General features: G+C 41.7%; 1 protein-coding gene across 1 annotated transcript in view; it reads right to left on the bottom strand.

The window, feature by feature from the left end:
• robo3 (roundabout, axon guidance receptor, homolog 3 (Drosophila)) overlaps window positions 1-10,225 on the bottom strand; it is an 81,829-nt gene extending 71,604 nt beyond the window's left edge. The window contains exon 1 of the mRNA XM_029518934.1: window positions 9,663-10,225. Coding sequence (XP_029374794.1) covers window positions 9,663-9,726 — 64 coding nt within the window. The 5' untranslated portion in view covers window positions 9,727-10,225. The remainder of the gene's footprint in view (window positions 1-9,662) is intronic.
• Between the last annotated feature and the right edge of the window lie 7,221 nt (window positions 10,226-17,446).

The following is a 17,446-nucleotide window of genomic DNA, read 5'->3' as shown; positions in this document are numbered from 1 at the left end:
CCATGTGGGACTTATCTTGTAGATCCAATAACTGCTAAATTTATTTTACTTATTGCCTATTTTGAAACATTTTTTTTATAACTATGATTACAATAGGATGCACAATGCAGTTTTAAATTTAGAAAAGTTAAATAATAACTAAAAAAGTCTGACTAAAGATTTACTACAGATTTCATTGTAATAATGTCTCAATTACATACGTATTGTATTTTATCACTATCCTGCCATAACATACCACTCAGTCAGTATGAACTGTATCTGCCAGTCTAGTGAGTTCAAACTCACAGACTCAAAAAACTCACAAAAAACATTGTGTATATGGATTATTCTTAAACATCAACAAAAATCCAAGTACACGGTGAATTACCATCAAACAGTTTCAAAGCTGCTTTGAATTGGAAAAAAAATGGTAGATGAGTAGAAAGGAACACAGCTGGAGAGGGTGACAGACAGGATGTAAGGTACGAGTACACAGAAAACCCAATGAGAAAAATTGGAGCCAAACAGGCACAGGGAGGCTGAAACTCCTGCTGCAGCATCTTAATGCTGATGGACGACAGCAAAATGCTGAGGCACAACTTTTTCCCATCTAAAACAAGAGGCTCTGTGCTGCCCCACCTTCATATAAAACAAGTAGAGCAGACTGCGTCCAAAGATCTACAGTGCATTTTCCGCCTCTACTGCCACCTAATTTCACTGCAAACACACGCTTTCATCTCTGCAGAGATTTACATCCCCTGGTAACTCACACACGTTACATTGCTCCAGTTCTCTTGACTCACTCTGACAAGCTACAAGGTTGCTGGCCATGATTCAATATGGAAAGGGGGAGAGGGGTAATTTGGCCATTATCATGTTGTTTTGAAGCCATATTTGGAGGAGAAGGAGGGCCTCGTTAATTCAGTGGTGAGTACACTTGCTTGTAATGCGGAAGACCGAGGTTCGATTCCCCGACGAGGAACCCCAGTGGAAATGTGCCCACTAGTGGTACCCATGTGCTGGTCCCAAGCCCAGATAAATGGGAGGGTTGTGGCAGGAAAGGCATCCAGCATAAAAAATGTGGCCAAATCAATCATGCAACTCACTGAGAGCTGAGTTGCTGTGGAGACCCTGAATGAGGAAAAAAAGACAAAAGAAGGAAAAATAAAAAATTAAATATAAATTTGGAGAAGGTGGGGCTGAGGAGAATCAGGCAGGTCACTCTGTGTGTGGTGTCTATTTTACTCTAAACGGGATCATCATATGGTCATATCATATCATAGGTCAATTGGTAGTGGCCCATTACCAACAAGCCGAAAGAGTGCATATTGCCACCTATCGTAGCGGAGGCGATATGATTTCAACAAATAAATCGATTTCACTCCCGTGCATGTATACTAGGACAAGGACAGAAGTCTGATGAGATGGCTTTATCGAGCAATAACCACAGCTTGACGTAACATGTCCATGTAAACGTGTTGAGTGTTCAGCATGCTGGTTGCTGTTTGAAACAAAGTACGGGCTGATATTTGCTGTTTTATTGCTGAAAAGGTCATTTCAACATCATTTGCATCATACTTCACAAGCTATTTGCTTCAAATAACAGGCTGCTAAACCTCATTCTGCACTTCCACAGCACTGGATGTAAATAAGCACACAACCCTGCATATTTTCATGAGTGCAATTCTGTGACTCACACACAATTTTCCAAACACAGATGGTACAAAAAATCTCAGGAAATTATTTGACTCCTACAGTAAATCCAGTAAGACTCCGAGAGCCATTTTGTCTGATATTTGTGCAAGACAATCTAGAGGTCAACACGAATCCTCACACCCACTTACCCCCCATGACCCCTCCCCCTCAACTCCACCAGGAGCCAACTGCAGCAACACACATAGACTTTCTGTTCACTACAGATTTGAGGGGAATAGAACATAAAACAAAGATGGCACAAAGCACCCATCAGACACAGGGAGAAACACCTTTCATTTCAGCATGAAGGACTGGAAAATAAGTCAGAACACTTCAATATATCAAGAGCCTGTCCTCTCATTCACTCTGTGGTGAGTTGTAGTAAAAAAGATGATAAGCCATCCTTTGATTTCAGCAACTAAAATTAAGGCTTACCTGAGCTAACCATCACAATATACTTAAATTGTGATGTCAAGTTCTTAAAATGACACTAGCTTTAAGGAAAAATATTTTTTATCCAAAATTTCAACAAAGCTATCATAAAGGGAAAAAGTCCATGGTGAACAGACGGAGCTTTAAATTGAAAAGGTGAATCTGACAAGTTTCCTATTCCTCTCTCATCTGCAATTCTTCTCAGCTCTCCTTTCAGAGAATTTGTTGTTTTACAGCTTTGCTCTGCAGCTCTTCTTTTCTCTCGATTTTCACCAAAGCCTCAGGAATTGATTTGTAAATGTGCATTCAAAGTTAAATTGGCAGTGGGGGGGGGGGCAGGCAGGCTGCAGTGCTTCTCTGTACCCTCCCACTCTCTGACCCTGTGGGGACAACAACATGATGCACATGCATAAGAATGCAAAGTGCCAGCCATAAAGAGACAACCTCCTTAATTGAGCTGGTGTTGATGCTTAGCAGCTAAATGGGCAGAGTGAACTTTTCAAAAGGAAATTGGGTGTTTGTATTGTGTATTTCCTGAGGTGACGAGTGGCTTCATGAGTAGGGGCTGGAGCTGTTTCTTTCTCTGCTTTGAGAAGAGGGGATCATGGAAATTGGGAGCAAAAAGATCCAAATTTCCAGAGCAGCACAAAAAGCCCTTTCCACTAACAACACGGTTTCATGGTCCCTCTGAGTATAGCCTCTTGCACTGGAGAAACTGCTTCAATGGATTTTGGCTGGATGCTCAGGGACGTTAACAAGGCAGATGGAGCTTGCTGTGGATAGAAAGCAAACTGTGGGAACTGGTGATAGTCCAAAAGGAACAGAGAGTTAAGCCTAACTGACCATTTTTTCATAAAAAATAATGTTCTTCCTCGTAAAAGTAGACCTGAAAATCTTGGGGTCTGAGCTTCAACTGAAATCCGTGCACAGATGGAAACAAATCTTAGAAGGCAGTAAAGCGTACCTTTTACAGGGATTTCAGCTGTTTCCTTTGACTTTGACATGGACTTCCCTCAACTTTCTGCAGCACAGACTGCAATGAGCAACCGGGAAGCCAAAAAACTTCAGCATCAATATCAATTCAACATGAAGGTTGGTTCAACCAAACTATTCTTCTATTTAAACATTCAGAGAACTTGAAACTAAATTTAGGGAGGCATTTTGCAAACCAGCCTCAGGGGCTTATATACAACAAGCACATATTCCTCCAAGTTTGAACTAATCTTGCAAAGAGTTGTCGGTCTGAGTTCCAGTTACCCTCCAGTGAGAAGCATCGATTTTCTCCACTGCCTCTACCACCACCATGATGGGAGGGAGGGGGCATTGAAAGAACAATAGAGCAGCCACTGTATGTGGCAACTAGAGTCCTCATTCGATTTTTGCCCAAAGATTTATTTATTATGAGCACAAGAGGATACAAGAAGAAATGGAGGAGAAAATACAGAGGGGGCGGGGTTTGAGGAGAAAATACTAGCAGCTGGCATCAGGGAGGAAACAGAGGTTATTTAAAATGAGGTTGTATAATCATGACTGGATTATTATTTGGATAATTATCAGTTAATCGAAGTTTGCTATCTTGCTCCTCCAGGGCTCCTGGTTGTGGGTGGCCTTACAGAGCTGTGGGGAATGCCATTGGTTTCCTGTTCCACAGCCACAGCATATTTCAAGATTAGCTACTGTTAGATCTGTGTCCATTTACATGCGCATGAAAAGACACAGACCGACAACTATGTGCTACTCTCTGTCCGACACATACATTACACAACACTATGCGGGAGGAAGGGATTGAGACAGGGACTTTCTGGTCTCTTAAAACTGTAACTGAAAAAGAAAACTTGGGAAGGGGGGAGTTAGAGGAGCATGAGACTTAGCCTGATTTGAAACTTCAATCTGGTTGCCATTGAAAGATTTCACACAAGGAGCCATGTAATTTTTATTTTTGAGATCAATGGAGGATAATGGTGATGAGGAAGGTCCTCAGTCTCCACTGGATGATTCAGCGCAGTGTGTTTGTGCTGAATATTAAGTTTCACTCCTCACTTTTCATTACACACTTTTTCATTACATTACACACATAAAAAGTTATTATGATACTAGAATTTGAATGAGTTCTGATCATATGCTACATGATTACAGATAAATTAGGCTTGGATATAATGATTTTTAATTACATTAACAATCACTGCACGTGGGGAAATATGATTTGTAGCCTGGGTATCTCTGCAGCACCAAAACATTTAATTTCTGGTCTTTTGTGACACATTTACCCCAGTGATATTTTTTAAATAAACATTTCCCTCCAGAGCATTTCTCAGAGCTGTCAATCATCAAAAAGAGCAACAGAGAATGCATAGCCTATGACACTGTTAACTGCCTACTATCTTCAAGTCCCTTTTTGTGTATCAAGGCTCCCATCACAAAATAGTAGACACCCAGCGACTGTCACTCTTCTGAAAGAGCTTTTGCTGTCAGTGCTAAAGTCTGCCATTAAATCATTGAGAGAGGCTGTAAAAATCCCTGCTGCACAGAATCACCTGGATACACCAGTGCTGAGAAGGGTCCATTATCAGCTAGCGCTCTCTCCTCACACCCAGCTTTCAGGTGCTAGGCCCTCGCAAATATACACAACATGGCAACAAAGTAATGACGCGGATGGTTCTAAGCTACACCCATGGGTATTCCCTTTGACTCTGTCGCAGACTTCTCTCGCCGTGCTCGGCAAAGAAACTGGGCAAACAACAAGGTTTAACTGGCTGTGAAGGCTCAGAAATGCCATAAACTCAAGTTAGACGTGTCCTGAGACACAGGAGAGGCACAAAGGTGACATTTTTTGGTTGTGTAAATACAATAAAATCCAGTTTAGTGGCCAATTTAATCTCTACAAATGAAGCACCATCAAGAGTTTAAATGGCTGAGAGATTGCGGCTAACATCCATGCAATGCAGTAGCTCCTAATCTTCTGTCAGAAGATTGTTTCTAATGTACAACAACAGCTATGTGGAGACCCATCTGGTTAAACATCTGGGGCTAACATTATGGGCTTTTACTATTTAAATACTTTGATGAATTATAAACTTTTACAAACTTCTGTTGATGTCACTTCTTTTTTGCTGCTCCGTCTCAGTATGTTTACATGCACTGGAGAATACTGAATTATCTGGTTAACCAACTATAAATGGGCTTTTAAAATGCATGTTAATCCAACTGAAATTGGATGGAATTGGATTTCTCTTAATCATACTAACACAGTAATGGCATGTATGAAACGTACAATGCTGTACCACTATCGATCTCCTGGTAGACCATCTTTGTTCATATGCCACCAGCTGGTTTGTCTGCAGCATAAGAAAGTTCCCAAAACTATCTTAATACCCATCAGTTAAAAGGGCTACAGGGGCCACCCCTCGTTGCAGGGTCAGGCATACTCCATGCCTTACCACTAGACCTTTCTCAGCAAGCTTCTCTCCCAGGTCTGGCTCGAGAAGGGTTTCCCTTCTGTAAGCAGGATCCTCACATTTCCCTGTCACCTCATTTCTTGAGGAGTTTGGAATCAATCTCAGTCTGGCCCCTCACCTTTGACTATGGGGGAGGCTATACCCATGGCTATTAGGTCACTGAGACCCATAAACCCCTTCACTTAAAGTGGTAATTCTTAGAGCAGATGGGGTGTTGCACCTTCATGTTGAATGAAGCCAACTGAGGTTGTTTGACCATCTAACAAGGACGCCTTCCCCTGGATAGAGACTTCGGGGTAGACCAAGAAGTAGCTGAATGGACTTATGCATTTCATCTAGCCTGGGAATGTCATGAGGTCCCTCAGGTAAAACTGGAAAGAAAACTGGAAATCCCTGCTTAGCCTGCTGCCACAATGGCCCAGCCCCTGGTAATTAGCAGAAAATTGATGGATGGATGCTGCCCTGAGCCCTGTGACTGATATTTCATTATCATCAGATGGCGGTGGCCCACGATTCACCTCCCTCCACGTCTGCCTCAGCATTACGATCGGCAATGGAGAGGTCAGCCTTTCAAAAATCCACTGGAACTAATGTTGGGGAACCATCCATCTGTCTACAGCCCGAGGTGGGGAGCTGAGACAGTATTGTGTTGGGCCCCTCCAGCGGTCACACTTGAGACCTTTAAGTAGAAGGGATAGCTGACTTGGCCTGTCAGCACCCGCTGCTAAATAGAGATCCTGCTCAGTTTTAGTCTGCGTTCTTTGATGCCCAACTGAGAGGTCTCTATTGCGCAGCGTGCGTTTATTTTGGCCCTCAGTGGCAGGAATGTGCAGTGATATTATGACGAGTAAGTGCAAAACTTGATTTTCCAGACAAGAGTTGCATGTAAGAATGCCCTCCAGCTGCAACTTGAGAAAGGGAAATGATGGGACATGTTTGTTTACAAATGCACAAATAACCTGCACAAGGAACCGTCTTGCTTCGTTGTGAATAACATTTTGGATTTGAAATTCTATCATCATGATGTGACTGCTCAGTCACAAGCACAATTTAATCTCAACTCCCACATGTATTGATTATTTCTTGTGTTTCTAAATTTAGCAAACCATCAGCTGAATGGGGGAGAAGAAGCCAGATTTAAGCTTCAAAGAGCAGTTTCGGCTCATGATTAAAGCTGCTGATTCTGCCATGACAGGAAGAGGATGTTTAGATCTTTGCCCTGCCTTTCCAGTTTTAGCTGTCAATCTGTGTGGATGGACCTCTGTCATTTTGGTTTTCAGGAGATATAGCACATCTCCATGTCTCTGCTGAGCTATTGACAGTCTAATTGATCTGAAAGAACAGATGGGTGGGCAGGTGGGGGAGGAAGAAGGTGCTCTCAGTGTGCAAGTGTGCATTTGCTCTAAAAATGAGTACAAAGCTCTCTCTGTCTCCCTTTTCTCTCAGCAATGAGAAGACAGGATGTCAATAAGTAAACAGCACAACAACAACAACAAAAAAAACATACACTACCATACATTGCCTTGTTATCCACAGCTATGTTACAAATCAGCTACATCAAGAGCTTCATGGTGAGAGTAAGCAGTTCAAGTCAATTTCAGCTGGTGATCAGCTGTGCAATCAAACAATCATTGACACCGAATGGCTTCATAGGAAACTGATTTATAATTAAGTTATCTTTTCAGCAATATTGCAAGCATGACTGTCAAATATTACCCTGTTCCAGGATCAGCTCCAGGTCTTCTAAATTTCCAACATGGACATTGTCCCTGAAAAGACATGCTGCTATTGTGCCAGGGTGGTTAAAATGCCTTTTCTATTCTTATCGACCACTCAAAAAGCTTTACGCAACAAGCTATATTCATCCATTCACATACACTTTCACACACTGAACTGGAACAATCATCAGAGGCATTTTGGGGGTTGAGTGTTTTGTCCAAGGACACTTTGATATGCAGACTGGAGGAGCTGGGGAAGGAGCAACGACCTGCTGATTAGTGAATGAGAGAAATTTTGATTTTTCTAATACTTAATTTTTTGGATTAAAAATGTCTGTCTCTTTGTAGCTCAGGCTTAAAGAGACTCTAGATTAATTGGAATGTCCTTGACCAATAACAGTACCAGTACATCAATGCGGATTACAGCGTGTGAGAAAGGCATCATGTGAAAATTCATAGCTGCCAGAAACCACCAGGAAAGGACTTAACGACGACACATCTTAGTAATTGTTTCTGTTTCACCCCCTGCCCTCCTCCCATCCTCAACCATTAGTAAATGGAGTTGTGTGCTCAGACTCTAAATACAGTGTAGGTCTCAAGGTTTGGTGCTGGCCATTTGATCTGGTCACTGGTCTGTTTGGAGACACTCAGGAGAAAACAACTGCTTTAATAAAGAGCTGGGCAAACACCTGGCCCAGTGATGGGCCATTGGAGTGTTGACTGATGGTGACCGAGATGACAGACTCCAGTGTCACTTTACTGACCAAACAACCTACCTCTGGTACATGACTCTGAATCTGTGTGAAAGGGGCCCTTCATATGTGAAAGGGAATAGAGGGGGTCCAGGATAATTCTGAACTTCATGTCATCATATAGAGTTTATTTTACCAGACGTACATCCCTCATCTAAAGCTTCTCTCCCTTTAATCTTCCTCTTAAAAGCAGCTTCAGAATGTGGCACAAGCTTGTATTTGAATATAAAATTCAACAAATTTAAAAAGAAGTGTCAGGGCTAAAAACAGTATGGCTTTTTTTGTGAAACGTCACTGTGTGTTAAAGTAAAATTAAGTAGCTTTAATCCAGCCTTTGTCGTCCCAAAGGAACAAGTGAAGGGACTGGAGCACTTTCAGTGAAACTGAGTTCATATACTCATATACTACTACTGGGTTGGTAGTCGATGTTTACAGGCTCGTAAAAAGCAGGCCTCAGCAGCAGGGCTGGGCCCATGGACATGGCGCTGTCACTAACCATAACATCCCGCTTCTTAAATCCTAACAATAGCTTTGACATCATAGATGGACCATTTTTGTGCAGAACACAAAGACAGGGATGTGTTAAATCAGAAGATGTGTACTGTGCACATTGGTGATTGATGGAGGAGCACTGGATTGAGCATTCAGCCTTATTTAAGGTTTTCATCATCCCAGATCTGACTTGGTCTACAACTGAGCAACGCTCTGATGGATGGCCTTCCTGTAAGGGCCCCTTTTGCCTTCGTCTCCCCATAGCCCACGAATATTGAAGGCATTGTATGCAATTATTTAACTGAAGAATCACTAAAAAAAACTGTTTAACAACAAAGCCCAATTTGCTGTGTACTACATATATTGTGTATCTGGGGATTTAGTGAAGGATACACTCAAGGAGATGAAGCTTAGCGCTACAGAATGGATCCATACCCATCAGTCTGCTAAATGCCCCAACTCCACACAGAACAACACAACAATACAACCGGATGGAAATGGAGTGGTCGTTTAACATTTAACACCCAACATCTGGTGAGAGCTTTAACAAACCCAGTGCAGGAAGAAGAAATCATATATTTTTCAACACTGTTGTCCACCCGGGGGGAGGACAAACTTCCCAGCCCTGCTACTGCTCACCAGTGGATGGAAGGAAACCTCTGCTTTTCTGGTGCATCAAGCTGAGGATGCGTCCTCACCTAATGGGCCTCATAATAGAGATAAATGAGCAGGCTAGAAACAAAACTAAGTCAGATTTCTGGGGGGAGCAGATGCTGGTGTGAATCCACAGTCCCTTGGGCAGGACACACAGTAATGCTGCATATGCGCTACTCTACTGCCTGATGGTTTAAGTGGCCTTTTAAATGACATCATCCAGCAGGGATTACTGAGATTTATACGCAAATACTGGCATAAAAGCAAGGGTTCCTACAATAGTTTCATATCTGGGACGTATTCACGTATCTGATGAAAATAAGAGAAAAGTAAATTTATATTTTCTTCTTTCATTTTGTGGAACCCCCTTTAGCGCCCAGGGGAGGCTATGGGACCTCGTTTGGGAGCCGCTGGTATGAGACACACAGGCTCCATCTGTGCAAACACAGCCCAAAACAACCAGCTGCACGCCAATTTCAACTTACCATATGCCAAACTTCCGAGTGTAAATAAACCCAGGAGGACAACCATAGCCGGGTAGTACTCCATTATACAGTGAGATGTCTCATAGGTTGGTCCTCACAAAGAAACAAACAAACAAAACAAAAAAGGAGACTTATTGAGAGAGGCTGTCCAGCAGCACCTCACTCATATATCCCACACAGGTGCGCAGATGATCTCCAGTCTAGGGGATGAGATCTCCACAAACTGCGTCGCACTCCGCGGGCAGCATGTCAGCCGCTGGAGAATCACATCAGGAGTTCAAACATCCCACGCTAACTTTTTCCCCAGTGTGCGCTCGGTACGACAGAGGAACCGCAGCGGAGGAACTGAGGAGACCAGGGGCGGCCGGGAGCATCAGGCGGCGGCCGTTCAGTCCGTCCGTCCGACCCGCCTTCACAGTGACATGACAGAGGGAAAGTGATCAGGGCGCGTCTTCCTCACGGAGAAACTGTCCGGGGGTCTGTGAAGTCATCGCTCTGAGAGGAAAAGTCCACTTTCTCACGCACGGGGATTGATTTCCTCTCCCTGACGCTCGGCCGTCACACAGCCGATTTCCTCTGGGCTGCTCACTGAACAGCGAGAGTCCGGTGCCGACACACGCTGACGTCAAGCTGCCGTGGCGGCGCGCACAACGTCCGCCCCACCGCTTCACAATAAAAGAAGGGTGACAACGCCTTGTAAATCTTCGTAAACATACGAAATTAAAAAGGTATTATAGGGGGGAGACAGATGTGTCATTCTCACAAGGCTTTCAATTAATTCCGAATTTGAACATATGTGCTCAATTCAACTGTCCAAAGTTAGATATCATCATATTATCACATAATTTCCTTGTGGATCTTTTGTCAATCCTACATTCCCTCATGACCCCAGACAATATTTTGTAAATAATTATTATTTTCCATAGTCTGTCAATCAAAACGCAACATTAATCGTGTCATCTCTTTATATTGTAGTCTTTTTTGGATTTTTTTCAGTGCACTTATTTTGTCCAACTTTCAATGCTCAGTGTTGGTTGTTAAAACTGATTATTTAGGCAGTGTTATTGTATTTTGAAAACACACTGACCAAACTTCCTGTTCGGTCATGGTTAAACCTGTCCCCCTTCACTATCCCAACACACCTCTCTTAAAGGAACAGTGTGGTCAGTACTACGTGAGTTGGAAACCAGTGAAAGACTTTCAGCCTGAAAATTGGTCAAACAAACAAACAAACAAAAAAAAAAAAAAAATTGCAAAGGAAGCTAACAACACAACAAGAAGACGTTAATGGTTACAATTCACAGTGTGACATTTTAAAAAATCATTGGAGTGGAGCACACTGAGGCCAACATTAAGATGGGTTATGTTTTTTAGCTTCAGTGTAATGAAGTGACTGCTGATCAATGGCACGCTCTTATATAGAGGGAATTGATAGTGAATGATCAACTGGGTCAACTTGTATTGATGTGGAGATCTAACAGGATAATAAAGTATTTGTATTTATCCTTGACTCATTTGACAATGTATAACTATTTGAAGGTCCACATTTCCAGGGATTATGAGAGATGTCTGTGACCAACCCAGACAATTTATTATCTGCTTGGATTGAATCTATTAGAAACAATTTTCATTGAAGTCACACAATTCGATGAGGAGCAAATGTCACCATGCATCTCAGAGTTGTTATTTAACCACAGAGAATAAATTATCTTGGCAGTATTATGAATCCAAATGGAAATTTGTCTTACATTTGAAAGACTTTTGATCATGCCGGCTGTGTTGCAATGTATGCAAATCAGGTGATGGAAATGACTCAGGCATGAAGAGACACAAACAAACCCCACACACCACTGCAAAATGTCACTATTTATCTGGGCACAGGCTTTGCCTGCACTTGATGGAAAGCGAAAAGCAATATTACATGTGCCAGGAGATATGGTAAACTGCAGCCAATGAGACTTGACATACCAAGAGGCGCATTTCTGCAATGAAGCAATAAGGAATGATTGGGTAGAGTGCTGTTGAGCTGAATAAATATTAAGGGTCAGGCAGACCTGGTAAACACACAGCTCTTGACATTTATAGAAATGCATTGGATGGTGGTATGCATCCAGCAGTGCATGCAAGATGAAACTGAAGACATTCTGTCACCCACTTTTAGAGTACAGGATATCAGAAATGAGTTCACATCATGACAGTCACTCTGTTGTACAGGGCTGACAACAGGCTCTTTTTGGGCTGACAGACTATCAGAAAGGCAGGCAGTGTTTAAACACCCCTCATATTTCTTTCATGTTTTATGCATGTACATGTTTAATTTAATTGCAGAAACTGATTAATTGAGCATCACTCTGTGATTGAATAAAACATGATGAGGCCCTCCACTAAATGCATTTCCGTTCGTCTGTGACTGATGCTGCTACTTTGGTGCCTTTGTCAAACATTTGGTGTAGCTGTCAGTGGAATCAAGCACTCCATGAATTTAGACTAATTATCCACATTAGGCATTGAATTACCGCCACAGCCCACAAATATGGTTTGGTGCGGTGCAGCACATTTGCAGCTGAGCCATAGATCATAGAATTATGTCCTCTCAACACACAAAGGCTCGCTTTTATGAGGTGATTTTTGCAATTCGTTTCAATATATCACAGAGGTCCTTTAGAGCCAGCTTTTAGGAAATACCAGCAACATTTCCTGGCAGTGCTGTGAGAAGACAACCTCCACAATCTGTAGGGTCTGATTAATGGGAAAGGTTTGGAACGTCACTCAGTTTTAATTTCTTTAACTCAAGCCTCATCTTTTATACATTTAGGTTAGCTATAAAATGGTAGAATTTACAAATTCCATGTCTGAGAAGTGAGGAGATCAAATTTTGTTGAAGTGGGGACACAAGGCCCATGCAAGCTAATAAACTCATTGAGTTCTTTAGCTTGTTTCCTATTAATAATCTTGAGCAAAATGAGAAAAGATGTGGCACATTCATTTTACCTTTTTCAGCCAAGACCTGTGATCTTTGCATAAGCCACTGGCAAACAGCTTGTCAGCTCATACATAAACTAATGGCATGAATTGAATTGCAACTATGATGGATGCCTGACCTCTGAATTACTTATTTCTTTAACTGAGGCTGTGCTGCCACCACAACCAATTTCATCAATCCACACCACTTAGAGCTGATTGAATGCCTACATAAGAAAAAAAGGAGCAGCACCAAGTTTCCACTTTTAACTCAGAAATCAAACTTCAATTGCTAAGGAAACCAAATTAGCAGCTCAGAAAACCATTAAGACTCATTACATGCATCTCACTTTGAATGTCAGCAGCTGAATGGATTCAGAAGATGGAGTGATTGCAAATGTTACTAATTTAAGATTAACTGGTCCTCAGATAGGTACAACTGTACAGTTACGCTATTGTTTACCTACTTGTCCAGTCAAGCAGAAGCCATATAGTGATTGTACTCATCATTTATGGAAGTGATCAGCATCGAGGACATCCCAGAATCTTCTTTTCAAACAGTAAGTTCTTGCACCAGCTTCTGGTAGCCTTGAAAAAAAAAATCACTGTAGTACAGTTAGCCTCATCCTTTTCATTGTAGCTGCCTGCATAAGGCAAACCTGAGGCGCTGTGATTCAAAAATGTGTCACTTCTTCCTATTCAGGGTTACATATAGATGTGACTCACCTCTTTGCCTCAGTGGTTGGTATAATGAGTGACCTTGGAGGTATTCATTAAAAAAGAAAAAAGCCTATTGTTCACTTATTCATACCATCTTCTGTAACGGATTAGTAACGAATTAGTAAAAACATTAAAATGTATAGATGAGCATCTTTTAATCTCACAAAGGATGACTAGCAAAAGCACATCTGTGGAACATCTGTGGAAATGCCTCCGTAAAGGTCCAATGGTGCCAGACAGCAATATTATATTTTATAAAATGTTTCCTATATTATTTGAATCTAATATTATTTCCAATATTTTTACTACTGGTTTTATTCTCTTCCAAACATCTCCTCTTTTTAGCATTTTATTATTTTATCGCAATTTTAATTTTCCAGTCTTCTGTATTTTCTCACTACAAATGAACATTGACAACAGCATTTCCTTTGTTCCTGTTATTGTCTTGATGTTCATTGTTTTTATTGTATGATTGTACATTTGTATGCATGTGTTTTATTTTATTTTGTCATACTCTTTGTGTTACTTTGTATGAAAATTGCAGTACAAACAATGTCTGGATGATTAGTTGGCTGATTGAAAAGGCTCGATTCATTGCCCTTCTTTGTTTTGAGCCGATTTTTAGCAACAGATATATATTGTACACTATGCTCTGAAATAGGTTCTCCCGTATCTTGTGGATGTCACTTGTTTAACTTCAGGGACACAAACGTAACACTCTTGAATAATTTAAAATCGTGCTGAATCAAAAAAAAACTGCAGTATTTTCAGAACTCACTGAAATGGGTAATGTTGGGTCTGTCAAAGGACAGAACACACAAAGCTTAAGACCACTAAACATAAATCAGCCAAACTCCCCTAACAGTAAATTCATGTGTAAAGGGGAATATAGACAGCTACATGGCCTGAACCTGGCCACACAGTTGATCGCTTGTTCAATGGAGGAAGCTGAATAAATTCCCTTTGTCCTTTCCAAACCACATAAAATTATATAGTGTTCTGCACAGTCGGAAATGGAAAGCAGAAACACGTCCTCCTTGGGCCTAAATCATTATTATTTTTAGTGAAAACAGCGATGCCAGCACTGGTAGTGCTTATGATGGTCATTTTTGCATGCAATTACAGCTGATAAAATTGAGAATGGTGTGATAGGCTGTTGATATCAACAATAGGCTCTTTACTCAACCAACCAACCTTGCGCTCTGCCTGATGGTGAAGACACTGTTCACTGGACACTCATCTTCACAATCCTCTTGACCAGAATAGAACGTATATTGTGTGGTTATTGCTGCAGCAGCACTGTTGCCAAAGCTTAAAGCAGAGCAGAGCAGAGCATTGCACTAAGATAGCATCAGGTAGTCCCAGTACAGTAAGAGAGTCACATGCATCTGAAGATGCAGCAGACCATGGATAATGGCTCATTAGGACTACTGCTGGTAATTCTGGTAGGCTGACCTATTCTTGCTATTATAAGCATATCACCTGTATCTATAGCAAGGCTTTCAGTTTTCTCCTCCATTACTAGTAATGGGATCCCCATATGTCTGCACCTTTACTGACCCATAGCTGGTAATAGGGGGACTGGCCCTTTAAGAGGCTCCCCTGAATGAATTCTATTATAGATTAATTGATTAAGAGGGTGGTGCTCTGAGGTGACAATATATCTCTTTATTGATCTGTCTTTCAATGAGATTGGCTGTTACCCAACCTCCCTGAGGGATGGAGATAGAAAAAGAGGGAAAAGGGGGAGGGAGAAAGTAAAACAAAGCTGCAATTAAGGAGGCAACTAATTTCCTGTTTCTGTTACAGGCCTTTCTCGGCTTGGATTTGGTCCTGCAGTGCAAGCAGAGGTCCAGGTTTCTCTCTCACATTTATCACCTTATTTCTACTGCTTCCCCTCACACTCTCTCCTCTCATTTCATTATTTGAAAAAATCCACCTCTCCAGCTCCCTTGTCTACAACAAGACCTCTTTGGCTTTCTTTTTTCTCCATAATGAGGGGCCCCCCTATTATTTTTGGGGCTGTGAAGCGAGACGTGCACCCTCTTTACCCCCACCAACGTTCTCAGCCACACTCTCTGAAATTGATATGGATGTACGGAGACAGAGTGGGCAGGGGCGTCCCCGTCTGTTTGCCACCACGCATCATGATGAGAAGGGCAGATTGGAGTGTCAAAGGCGACATTAACCTCTTGTCTATCTCATGGGGTCTGAACATTCAACTGGTTTCATATACTGATTGTATTTTGTAATGAGTAGGGATTTGGTTTGGCATGCACAACACAAGCTCTCAGGAGATGGCCTTTGAGAGGAGTGGCAATAATGGAAATCTATGATGAAAGAAGACTGAATGGGTGATAAGCAGTTATTTTGAAAGTATAACCACAATTTCAGCTATTTTAAAACTTGGCAGTCTTTTGCTGGATGATGACAATATTGAATGAATTCTGAATGCGTTTTCATTAACACAGATTTAGAGGAGCTTCAGAGGAATACATTACAGCAGCAGTGCCATTCCACAGAGTCCTGCTATTGTTCACTTGGGCTGGTTTAGTAACAGCGAAGGCCACAGTAACACAGATGGTGTGTGCCTGACAAGGCTTCGTTTTTTCAAATAAGATGATTTCTCTGTAGGTTGACACTGAAAATCTATCGAAACACTTAGTTACAAAAATCTTTACCTGATCTAGAGCAGAAAAATGCACCATATCAGTCTGTGCTCACTACATACACATCAGCTTTGTTCATTACACTTCCATATACTCATGTTATCTAATAAGTTAAAGCGTTATTCATTTCCGCAGATTGACATTTAAGTGACAAATTCATCTCGTGACTGTATACATGAGAGAACCACAACGTCCATGTAGGGAGGTCATGTTGAAGGTGTGATGGATCAGTAAAAAGTTTGACATGGAAAACACTAAACAGACTGTGTCAGGGATACACTTGTTGTATCCTGTCTGTCATCTGCCAGAAGCAAAGGCAAGAGTAGCATGAAGATGTTATTTATTTTATAGATGGCTGATGGTGGGGTTTAAGACAGCTTGCACTTCTTTCTTTAGAGCATGACCCTTAGCTTAACCAAAGCAGATGAAGATCATGAGCGGCTGAATAATCACTGTCACTGTTTTAGTCTGAAAACTACACTATTAGAGCAAAAGAGAAAACTACAGTGTAGGTTTGTACAATAACTGTAACCTCGCTAGTCCTAATACAAAATTCCAGTCCAGTTTATTTACGGTTTAGTAAACCAGCTGTAATTATTGTTTTATTGCTTTAGACACCTTAGTAATAGAATGTGTTGTTGTCTCCTCACTGGATAATATCTCCACAAAGACAACATTTACTGGCTCTTGTACTGGATTGCAAATATTGTACAGGGTTTAATGACGTTGTGTCCACCCCCTGCAGATTCTGGCAGAAGATGTGCATCGTCTTCGAAACAGGCGTCTTCTCTGGCTCCAAGTAGTGTCAGGACAGAGGGTCGGAAAACACAACGAACCACCATACCATGCTGCTCTGTAATTTAGCCTCCTGTTCTTCCCCACCCCGTGGCGCTCCCATCCGTTCCTTTCCACTGAGATTAAATGACTCTTCCAATTCTCCCAGTCTGCATTGAGGCTCTGGGGAGGAGGGGTTGCAGCAGCAATTACAGCTCTCCGCTCAACACACACACTTGGATAAAGCTGCTGGAGAGCCTGGACAAAATTGTCTCTATAGCACAGACAAGCTCTTCCTGCTCCATTTCTGGTTTCACCTGGAGTTAACAGGCAGCCATGGCCTTTCGTACAGGCTATTATGTTGTGTGACAGAAACCATTCAAGCTGAGCAGTTAGTTGACCTCCCCAAGATGCTTTATTTTCAGCAAGGAGTTGAAAGCCACTGGCAAGAAGGACAAAAAGGCACTAATCAGTTAACATTCATTAGATTTTCAACCAGTGGAGCCAGTGTAATTCTTGCATTTGCATACGGAGCATGAAAATATTTTATTGGCCTTAAACCTTCTCAGTTGGACCAGTTATTTCAAAGAATGACCTGCGACAGATGTTTTCCAATCATAGTATATTTTTCTGTGGTTGCTATAGACAGTATTTAAACAT

Source organism: Echeneis naucrates, chromosome 14 (genome assembly GCF_900963305.1).
Source record: "Echeneis naucrates chromosome 14, fEcheNa1.1, whole genome shotgun sequence".
In the NCBI taxonomy this organism is placed as follows: domain Eukaryota; kingdom Metazoa; phylum Chordata; class Actinopteri; order Carangiformes; family Echeneidae; genus Echeneis; species Echeneis naucrates.
The sequence above is the reverse complement of the archived record's forward strand: the minus strand, read 5'-3'. Positions and strand labels throughout refer to the sequence as shown.